Below are 12,121 nucleotides of genomic sequence, written 5' to 3'. Positions count from 1 at the left end.
ATTTCATTTACATAATCATATAATTCAACTAGTCCTCTCTATTTTGGTACCTAACATAAGACGAACACTTCACGCATTAATGAGCAAGACGAGTTTGAAATTTTAATGTCAAAACCAGGTTGCGCAGAATTGGTTCGAGATGTGACGACCATGCTTATTCGACGATTGGCATTTCTTTTGTATTCTTTTTTAAGATTCTCTCACTGATCCCTGAAATGAGAGTGGATTCAGATTCACACGTCAGTTCCTGCGCAAATTGTTTCTGATATGCCTCAATATTTATTGTTTGTAATTTGCCATGCGTGAACGATTAGCTTTGCTGTTGGTTTCAAATTCGAGATGAGATTCCACTCTTGCCATAGTATCAAATTTATAGTAAGAAAAATATTCAATAATTGTGAAATCTATCTCTGAAAACGGGTTTCCTTTTTTGTGGGACACTCTGTATAACTTCCAAAATGCATGTAGATGCTATTTGATGCTGTATAGGTAAGTTTTTGGGGTGGATTGATAGGGTAAGGGGTGGGTAGACATGATCAAATTTTTATTTTTTTTTACATTTTTTTTTCTTTCATTGAAAATACATTACTCATTGTGCGATTTCAGATGGATGATTTGCAGTGTATGATTTTGATGCAAATTAACCCTTTCATCCCCTAACACATTGCTTTTGATTTATCAATCAATGGATCCTCAAGTATAGGTGATGATGCCATTATCACTATGTCCCGCCTCTCCAAGACTTAAATCTACTTTAGGTAGAAGAAGAGTTATCCTTCCATATTTATAAGCCATTTGTAAATTTTTGTTTTCGAAGTCCCCAAAAATGTTTTGACAATATTACAAGGAACTTCTGGTCAAAATTGTGATATATACATGTATATACATGTTGGAAGAGGATGTGTTGATACATGGCGTATGCAGGGGGGGGGGGGAGTTGCCCCCAGAAATTTTGAAAACTTAACATTTTTTTACAGCAAATTTTCACAAAATTCACCAAAAGTATGCAAGAAATCCTTCAATTCTAATTTGAGGTTTTTTTTGAAAAATTATATACGTGCTGCCCCCCCCCCCAGCCAAAAGTTTCTCTGTGTGACCATGTGTTGGTATGCAGTGGTAATGGCATCACTCATAGAGGGCAGACATTTGTTCCTTAAAACTTGCCTGGATATATTTGAAGTTTGAAGGTTTACTAATGCATGTTTGATCTTTGACCTCTAACCTTTAACCCCCCCCCCCCCTCCCCAACATCAGGCGCCTTGAGTCCTGACCTTTTCAGCAGCAGTTTCGGCGGAGACTCCTTCACGAGTCCCAGCCCGCAGACTCCGGTCGCCTCCTCGGGCAAAGATACAGCCCGCCCTCACTCGGCATGTAAGAAAACATCCAATCATAACAGTGTGGTGTGTTTGGTGCAGCAATATAGGGAGTCATTAATATCACTGCTCAATCCCTTGGGTAGTCACAACGTAAAGAATGAGGAAAGAGCCGTGTTTACTTTTGAGAAAATTATCTCATGTCTTCACAAATAAGATATTTTACTGAAATGTGTTTATTTTATACTGAAATGATTTAGAAAATCATGATTTGTCTCTTTTTTGGCACTCAACAATAGCAGATGTGGAGAAATGCATTCAGGCCGTTTGGTCAGGTGTGATTAATAGTGATAAAAATATATAGTGAGTCTACTTACAAAGATTCTTTCTTTTTCCCTCTATCTGAAGAAGTCTTTATAGGGCTTTGAGTTAAAGAATAGTCTCCTTTTCTTTCATTTCGGGAAGGGGCAAATTTTGATTCATGGGTTATCTTCGCAATAATTCATATAAAAAATGTAATTCAAAGTTATATGATTGTCTTCCATGCATCCTATGTTGAGTTAATGTTTACACCCAAAAAGATCACGTCACTTTATCATATCTGCTATTTGAGATGATGACTTTTTCCTCCTTTTAGAGTTAATAAATGATCTTAGGATCGCAGAGTTGATCAGAGACTACTTTATATTGCTGCACCGAATCTAGTTCATAACTCACAATGCATGACTAATAGTCTTAATACTAGCCTGATTTCAAGACAGCATAATTACACTTCATGATTTAAAAAAAAAAACATATTGTATTGAGTCTGCAATGTAAAAACTATCCCTGTTCCTGTCAAAAATGAATATTGAAGGAGACGGATTAATTATATTCTGGTGTTCATCTCACTCAGAATCAAAATCTATTTACAGAAAAACAAAATTTTCTGTCTTGAAGCTAGGTTAGATGACTGCCATGCATAGCTGTATGCATCCATCTGTCTTATAATAGTTTCATCACAGAATCACTATTTAATCAAAATTCATGTAGCATGGTTGATAATGATTGTTTCATTTTCTGTGCAAGCTGCTTCACCCATTTTGATTAATCTGCCAATTTATTGTATTATATTAAATCGATAACCATTTTGCAGCACCCCTAACCAGGGTGACCAGACATCCTGGATCTCAAGGGACAGTCCCGTATTTCACGGTTTTGAACACATTTATGTGAGAATGTTCAAACATTTCATTTTTTTTCTCATATGCATAGTGGGAATAAAAAAGAACGAAGGTGATTTATGATATTGGTTTTTTATAATATGCCAAAATTTATCACAAAATTTGATAATTGAATTAAAAACATTAATTTTTTTGTTCGCTCCCAGCTTTTTAAGAAATGTTTTCCTTGTACGCCATATATAGCCCTATGAATATGTTTGGCTCATTACGCCACTGATCTTACCTCAAAATGTCCCGTATTTCCACTCTCCAAATCTGGTCACCCTGCCCCTAATGCCTCTAGAGTCATTTCAGGCTAAAATAAAGCTTTTCTCTCCAAAAACTGGGATAAAACTGAATAATCATAGAAATTTATCGTAGATTTTTAAACAAAATCTTTCCAACATTATTTCTGTTTGAAATCACTTTTCATTATATCGTTTTTGTCTCGCCTGCATAGCAGAGCGAGACTATAGGCGCCGCTTTTCCGACGGCGGCGGCGTCAACATCAAATCTTAACCTAAGGTTAAGTTTTTGAAATGACATCATAACTTAGAAAGTATATGGTCCTAGTTCATGAAACTTGGACATAAGGTTAATCAAGTATTACTGAACATCCTGCTTGAGTTTCAGGTCACATGACTAAGGTCAAAGGTCATTTAGGGTCAATGAACTTAGACCATGTTGGGAAAATTATTTTCAAAATCTTAACCGAAGGTTAAGTTTTTGAAATGACATCATAACTTAGAAAATTTATGGACCTAGTTCATGAAACTTGGACATAAGGTTAATCAAGTATTAGTGAACATCCTGCCTGAGTTTCAGGTCACATGGCCAAGGTCAAAGGTCATTTAGGGTCAATGAACTTTGGCCAAGTTGGGGGTATTTGTTGAATTACCATCCTAACTCTGAAGTTTATGGATCTATTTCATAAAACTTGGGATATAAGAGTAATCAAGTATCACTAAACATCCCCTGTGAGTTTCAGGTCACAAAACCAAGGTCAAAGGTCAGTTAAGGTCAATAAACTTAGGCCATGTTGGGGTAATTGTTGAATTGCCATCATAACTTTGAAAGTTTATGGATAGAGTGAATGAAATGTGGACATGGGTGTATTTGACCATATGAATGGTGTTTTTGTGAATGATTATTTTATAGTAGTTTTCAAAGTTAGCACTGCTGCTATATTAAATTGCGTAATGCAGGCGAGACTGCCAGAGGCGTTCCACTTGTTTATTTCTAATTATCTGAATTCTAACATTCATTGTCCATCATGTACTTCCTGCCACACTGTGGATTAGATAGTTACATGTAGATGGTGCTGGAAAAAGAGAATCCACATTCCAAGTTTTGTATCATTAACTTCGATATTGTGTGAACAGTTTGTAAATCGTGCATCTGTAAGATTGTTTTTTGTGAGTGTATGTGTGTGTAAAAATATATTATGAGAAAAAAAATCATAGTCTTTTTTGTGTAAAGAACAGTCTTTGATGTCATCCTATATAAGTAGCTGCTTAGTTTCTAAGATATGTTGCTTGTTGACTTTGAATTGTTTTCCCATAATTTTTTTTGTGTTATGATAATGGAAATTGATATTAATTGCGATTGTTTTGTGTGTGTATCTTCTTTTGTATATTTTCAAGATGTTGTCAATTTATTTTCTTAAAGCAAATCACACTAATCAATCGACTTCTTTTCTTTTTCACAGTGCTATATATTCCATTTAACATGTTTGCAATTTCATTTCATGTTTTGGTACCTGTGTCCCTTGCAGTAATAAATTGTGTTGTATTACTATTCACTATATTGACTTTTGAAGTTTTAAAAGCTGCAAAGTGCATCAGTCATCCTTGTAGTGTGAAAACAAGACATTTATTAATTTGAGAACATTTCTATTATTTGATTAATATGTACTTGTAATTCTTTCATGGTATAAAACTGAAGCAGTTATGTCTGATTCTATTGTGTATTAAGAGTGCATGATGAAAATGTCCTTGTAAGATTTATTTTGATTGTATGCAAAATCTATTGTCTACTATCATCATATCCTCCCCCTTTCCTCTTCTCGTGCCTTCTTCTTTTTCTCCTCTTCTCCTCTTCCTCATCTTCTTCTCTTTTTCTTTTTTCTTCTTCTTTTTCTTCTTCTTTTTCTTCTTCTTCTTCTTCTTCTTCTTTCTTTCTTCTTCTTCTTCTTCTTCTCCTTCTTCTTCTTCCTCTTCTCCTCTTCCTCTTCTTCTCTTCCTTCTTCTTTTTAGTCAATGATCTTAAAATAAGCCTATTTGCAGAAAATGTCATGCACAGAAGAATGTCCTTCCTATTCACTTGTAGATAGCAATCATTTTCAGCATTACAATATTTGTATTCAAATGAATGCAGATTGATATTGTCATGTTTTATGCCTGTCTGAACCTGTGTGCAATTGTTCTTATTTCTCATAAGGCATTTTCAGATATTCTCGCGATATCGTACCTCGGCCGCGATCGCACACGTCAAGTAAGGAACACTGTGTAATTACGTGTAGTTTGATTCTATATACTCACAATAATCTTATTTGTAGATGGATGCATGTTGCGCGGTTTCATTATACTTCCTATATTGCTTGGGACTATTTACATGTTTTTCCGTTTACCAGTGATACAAAATGTAATATCCATGTTGATATTTTATTTTCCATAGGAAAATTCATTGAAGTGACCTTTGCAAATGGAAATCATGCTTTTGCCCTGTATGTATTTTCTATGGCAAAATAATTTGTATTTCCATTTTTTATCAAGTTTGAAATGGAATGACCGGTTTTCAGAAATATAGAAAAGACCATTTTTGGAACGGAAAATCACTGTACTGTATCATGGACTGTCTGCAGTATCCTGTAGTGATTATGATTTCATATAGTGTTCCATTGATCTTGATCAACGTTATCCTTCTCTCTATATATTTTGCATTGGTACTCAGTGGGCCTTGCATATTTAGGTTGAATGTACTGTATCATGCAAAGGAGCTGACTAACATTTCAACATATCCGCTCTTTATTTTTTCTTCCGATTATTATTATAATGGTACTTGTGTTTCATTTATTTTATTTCTTACACCAATGGCTGGATCAAATATTACACAAGTTCATACGAATAAAATAACAATAGATTTAGAATAATTGTGAGATAAAAGGAGAAATGAAGAACAGGAAGAGGAGAAGATATGATAAAGGAGAAAACAGAGATAAAGAAAAAGGAAACAAAACAAAAGAGAACGAAAAGGAAATTGTAAGAAGAAATACCCTTTAAAAAATAAAAAATAAAAAATAATATACTAAATTTAGTAGAAATGTTGTAATAAATTTTAAGTTTTTGGTCTTATTGTTTGTTTATAAGATACACATCTTATAAACAATCTCACTATAGATCATTTATGTTTAGCTGAATTGAGATTTGAAATTAATCGTTTATTTAATTGAATGCCAGTTTGAAACATCTAATCTGATTTTTATTTGAATCAGAAAATAAGTCAATAAATCATTATGAGGAATCTGCTGTGATTTGACATGTAAGTTGGTTTTAAGATTAATAAAGAGGAAAAAATATATTACAAGATTGTATAATTGAATTTTTAAAGAAATTTTTTGTTCATTTACACAATTGCATCATGCATTGAAATAGTGCATAGCAAATTTGATAGGATACTAGGAAAATTATTCTCTGGACTGAAAAAGTGCCCCAAGTTATATTGAGATATTTATTTACTAAGCAGAAACATCCCCTTCAGTAATAAATCAATTCAACATTCTTGATTAATTTTTAAAAGAAATCTCAATCTCTTTATCATTGATATTAAAGTCAATTCACTATCATGGTCTGATGATAGTGAGATTAATCAAGAAAATGAAATATGTATGTTTTTGCCACTACAGAAGTTGCATTGATTATCTTAGATTCCTTGTTACAATTTCTTTATCATATCATTGTTTCAGGACTTACGGTTTTGGTTCCTTCTTATTATATTTAATAATATGAGTTTTTCCCCTCTATTTGGTTCTGTGTTGCAAGCCAGTTCATTGATTTTCATATAAATTTGCAATCATTTAATAGTACAGGTACACATAAATATATATTACTGGCAGGGATGATATTTTTCAGTTATTAGCTTTGAGTATCAATTATATAGTGTATTTCAATATTTTCAATGGTTTATTGCATGTATCATATTCAGGTAGATTAATACATGTAGGTGAAGACAGTTAAAAAAAGGGGGGTAAACAATGCTGTATCAAGTGAGTCTCCGAGTGCTCGTGTTCCTGGTTTTAGGCCAAAAATCTGGCTTTTGATATGCATTTAGTTCAAAATACAGTTGGATACTTTCTCAAAAAGGTGTGTTTAGAATCATTGTGTCTAAAAAGAAGAAGTGTATAGCGCAACAGAAATTTAAATGACATCATTATAAATGCAATTCTGGTTTGATGGAGTTCCCAACAGAACAGCACAATACTATTTCTGTTACTGCTTTGTATAGCTCTTTGCATATGCAATGTATAATTTAGTGTTCCTTTTTGCGTATGCGATGTATAATGTAGTGTGCCGTGAATTGATCAATTTTGTTACTCTGTACTATTTTTGCTTCTGTTTAATCTTTTTTAGATTTTTCATCATCTAGTAATCTGAACACATAAATTATGTACCACTTCTTACTTTTAGCCAGATGTGTATGTGTGAGGATTTTAAGTTTCATTATATAAAGTCAATTTGTTATTTGAATCTAAATTTTTGTTTTATTTTCACAAGATCAAGCAGCCTTTGAGTACAAGTTTTTATTTTCTGTTTAAGAATGCAAAATGTTTTCTGGAGCAACAGTACCACTGCACCTACAATCAAAATATTAGGAGTGTTATGATATTGACAGGCTTGTTATTGTATTAATGGATACAAATATGGATACATACACTTTCACAAGACACATAGAGCCTTAATACCCAACTGTTATTCATTCACAAAATATACAAAATTGATTTAGTTGTATAAATTTACTAAAGAAATACACAAGCACCATATATATATTTGTACTTTCATTGATGTAGTATATTACATACTTAATCGGTATTGGCATGAATGATAGTTAAAGGAGAATGAAACCCTTGAAACTAGCTGAATCCATATCAAAGAGAAAAATCAAAGAAACATATTGTTGAAAGTTTGAGGAAGATTGAATGAATAATAAGAAAGTTATGAGCATTTGAATATTGAGATCACTAGTGCCATGTAGATCCTCCCATCGGCAATGCGACCAAGATCTGTGATATCACACACGTACAACTCCCTCATTACTTTAGTACTTATTTCACTTTTATTCTCACTTTTATAGAGTCTATCACAAGGTTAGGTGTTTTCTTTATGAGATGACAAGTACAGAGGTTTCACAACATTATACCATTGATGAATCGTTTGTCATATGATTAGAATGAGCAAAAAGAGATGTTTTGGGGTATATTTTCAGTGTCCGAATGGGAGAGTTGTACGTGTGTGACATCACAGATCTTGGTCGCATTGCCAATGGGAGGATCTCCATAGCATTAGTGATCTCGACATTCAAATGCTCATAACTCTTTTATTGCTAGTCCTATTTTACTCAAAGTTTTGTTGATCTTATTCTTTGATTTTTCTGCTTTCACAAAAGCTAACTTGCTCCAAGAGTTTAATTCTCCTTTAAGTAGTTTTCCTAAACATTGAGTATGTATGCAAGATACATGATCTAACCTATAGACACTCTGGATTAATTTAGTCTAGTCTCTAATTAATTTATTGCATCCTCACTGAGTTAACTGCAGGTCAGTTCCTGGCAATAAACTGGGAGGGGGAATATGGGGCCTCTGAATGTGCCAAGTGATGTTGTTATCAAGAAAAGAAGAGTTAAGGGAAAGAAGAATGAAATAAATTCTTAAATGTACAGTCAGTAAACACCACTAATCAGTTTTTATTTGAAACTGTCCATGTTTTAATATTTGACAATTACCTCAGCTTATTAAATGAAAGGTGTTGATAGGAGACACATACATACCTTGGTTTTTTGTGAGTCATTTTCACTGGCTAGTAATTTGCTCTCAGCCAACCAGATGCATGGATTTTGCATTAGCTTTATATAAAACACTTCCTGGGCCCTGTTGCATAAAACCTTTTATTGTAGAAAACTCATGTTCTACCAGAGCTTTTCCCTGTGTTAAAATCAGTGGCAGAATCGGGCTAATCTGTGTTTTCAATGTTATGGGTTATTTTTACAGTTAACTGTTTTATTCAACAGGTCTGTAACACATTCCCCCTGGTGTAGGTTTGCAATTTCACCTGTTTTGTTATCCTCTAATCAAACGATTATATATGCAATTAAGATTTTGAAATATAATCAAGGACTTTTTCCAAACTAGAATGTGCTGATTTTCTTCCATTTTCATGGTTCTTGTCTCGTTATAATCTCAATCTTCCTTTTTTTTCCTGCTAACTTCTATATTGCACATCACCATGGAGCAAGTGTTCAAATAGCTTTCAAGATATACATGTACATTCATTTCTTTTAGGTTAATGTTCAGGTAAGTACATGTGTAATCATTTCCTGTGTCCATCAAAGCTCTTTATGCGTTTGTATGATAATAGAGACATGCAGAAATAGTACTATTTTCTATGATATTCTAGTCATCTTGAATTTCACTAGACTGTCATACTGTTGGATATATATATGCATGTAAATGTGATGTATACTTTTGAAAATGGGATTTTATGAATATTTCTTTGTTTCCTTTTCCACTTATTTCTCACCCCTCCCCCATTTCTTTACCTCTTCTCAACCCTTCTTTTCTCATCTCTTCAATTTTATTTATCTATCTATCTACCTCTCTGTCTATTAATTTCTCTTTCGCTCTCTCCCTCTTTCTTATGTTTTCTTTCTCCTGCTTTCTTTCTTCCTCTCTTCTCATCTTCACCTTCCCATCCTCATCATCATCTTCCCCCCCTCTCTCTCTTTCTCTCCTCCTCTCCTCCTCTTCCCTCACCACCCTCCTACCTCTTTATTTCCCAAACTTCCTCCCATCCCAGTAGATCTGCTCCAGAGTCCCACCACGTTGAGTGACGCGCTACCCCCTGCCCTACCGGCCAAGCAGAGACACAGCGTAGGAAGCACGTTCGCAGCAGCTGCAGCAGCATCCTCCCAGATCCCCAACATCCCAGCCAGACCTCCATCAAGACCTCATAGTGGAATGCAGGTACGTTAAGGAGGGTGTTGAATAAAGGATGGGGGTAGGATGACAATTAGGATGACGATGTTGGTGGTCACAGTAGTGGTGGTGGTGGCAGTGGAAGCTGTCATGATGATGATGATGGTGATAGTAATGATGATGGTGATGATAGTGGTGGTGGTGGTTGTGGTGATGATGATGATGATGGTGATGATGGTGGTGGTTGTGGTGATGATGATGATAGTGGTGATGATAATAATGATGATGGCTGTGGTTGTAGAAGTGGTAATGATGTGGTGGTGGTGATGATGATGATGATGATTATGATGATGGTGGTGATGATGGTGATGATGATGATGATGATAGTGGTGATAATAATGATGATGGCTATGGTTGTAGAAGTGGTAATGATGTGGTGGTTGTGATGATGATGATGATGATGAGGATGATGGTGATGATTATATTAGTTGTGATGATATAAATAATTATGGTGATGATGGTGGTGAACACATTCAACACAGAAGTGTTGGTGGTAGCTGTGATGATGATGATGATGATAATGAATGATTGTGATGATGGTGATGATGATGGTGATGGTGATGATGATGGTGATGGTGATGATGATGATGATGATGATAATGAATGATGGTGATGATGATGATGATGATGATGATAATGAATGATGGTGATGATGATGATGATGATGATGGTGATGATGATGATGATGGTGATGATGATGATGATGATGGTGATGATGATGATGATGATGATGATGATGATGATGATGATGATGATGATGATGATGATGATGATGATAATGAATGATGGTGATGATGATGATGATGGTGATGATGATGATGATGATGATGATGATGATGATGATGATAATGAATGATGGTGATGGTGATGATGATGATGATGGTGACTGTGTGGTGGTGATGACGATAATGATGGCAGTTATACAGTGCGTCCCAAAAAAACTATACACTTTTGAAATGGCTGCCAAATAAAAGATTTAGCACTTTGGGGGAAAAGACTTATAGATATGGAAAGCCAATATAGTCAACTTTCAAATGACACCAAAAAGTTGAAAAACTATTCATGCTTGAGCGAGTACTGCCCACTGAAACAAAGGGTATGAAAATTAGGATGGGCCGGAATTAGCCTTCCAATTTCTTTCAGGTTTTTTTGTTTGATACTTGCAAAGTTGAGGGTTATTTGGTGAATAAAAGATCAGATGTGATCAGATTGTTGTTTGTGAAAATGTAATGCATTATTAAATTGAAATGTAATGCATGAGTGATCATGAATTGCAATTTTTAGTGCAGCATTTTGTCTTTATCATGTGGATCTCAACAATGTGTTCATGACAGTCAGAAGAGGGGGGTAATATGACTTACATGTAGGTAGGTGAAGTACGTTGATGGTATAAAGGTCAACAGAACATTTAGCAACCCCTCCCTCCATCTCTACCCCCTCCCCCCACTTCTTGAGAGACTAAGCTTGGCTAGGCTGGGCAGGAATTAGCCTTACAGTTTTTTTTTAGAGGTTAGTCCTTTGGAACTTACAAAGCCAAGGGTGTTCTGCTATTTATGAGTGAGATAAGGTTTGGTTTCTTAGGCAAATTTCATGAGTTACTAAATTGAAATGTTATGCATGAGTGAACAGGAATTGTAATTTTAGTGTAGCATATTCATCTTGTGGGCCTCAGAAGTGTATTCATGAGAGTCAGATTAATGTGATGGTACATGTTATAAGCAACAGACCGAGATATGCTAACTTGCTAAGACTTGGTTAAAAGGGCATTCCTCTTCATTTTGTCCTTTTACAAATTAAAAGTCATATGTACCCTCCCTTCTCCACGTCCATTTCCCAGCCCCCCCCCCCCTCTCTCTCTTTCTCTGTCTCATTTCCTGGATTGTAGCCTATTCAAAACTTAACTGCCAAGTGACCGGTGGCTGATGGTCAGTTTTTTTTAATTTAATGATTACCAAGAAATTTAATGATTATGGTGATTAATGAAGTAATTTATTGAAAAAAAAACGAATGTTTGATTGGTCACATTGTACATTGAATGAGTTGATTTACTGATGAATTGTTGATTAAATGATTGATAGGAAAAAGTTGATGCCCCAATTCAGAATTAATCATTAAATCAACATTCTGCTCTGGACTTCACGTGTACATGACAATAGCCATCAGTCTCTCAACAGGAGGGGAGGGCGGGAAAGAGGGAGGGGGCGGGGGCTGAATGTTCTGTTGACCCTTGTTCCATCAACCTACTTCTCCCACTTAAGTCCTATCTCACCCCCTATTCTTCCGACTCCCATGAATACATTGCTGATATCCACATGATAAAGTTGAAATGCTGCCCCAAAAGAGATCCAAATGATAAAGTT

At 34.9% G+C, this 12,121-nt stretch overlaps 1 protein-coding gene across 1 annotated transcript in view; it reads left to right on the top strand.

Annotated features, from left to right (window-relative positions):
* The window catches only part of LOC129271041 (F-BAR domain only protein 2-like), a 79,585-nt gene that overhangs the window by 55,222 nt on the left and 12,242 nt on the right, over positions 1–12,121 (top strand). The window contains exons 17-19 of the mRNA XM_054908390.2: positions 1,255–1,371; positions 4,955–5,008; positions 9,586–9,749. Coding sequence (XP_054764365.2) covers positions 1,255–1,371; positions 4,955–5,008; positions 9,586–9,749 — 335 coding nt within the window. The remainder of the gene's footprint in view (positions 1–1,254; positions 1,372–4,954; positions 5,009–9,585; positions 9,750–12,121) is intronic.

The sequence above is a fragment of the Lytechinus pictus genome, chromosome 11 (genome assembly GCF_037042905.1).
Source record: "Lytechinus pictus isolate F3 Inbred chromosome 11, Lp3.0, whole genome shotgun sequence".
NCBI classification, from domain to species: Eukaryota; Metazoa; Echinodermata; class Echinoidea; order Temnopleuroida; family Toxopneustidae; genus Lytechinus; species Lytechinus pictus.
Note: the sequence above shows the minus strand (reverse complement) of the source record. Positions and strands in the feature narration are given on the sequence as shown.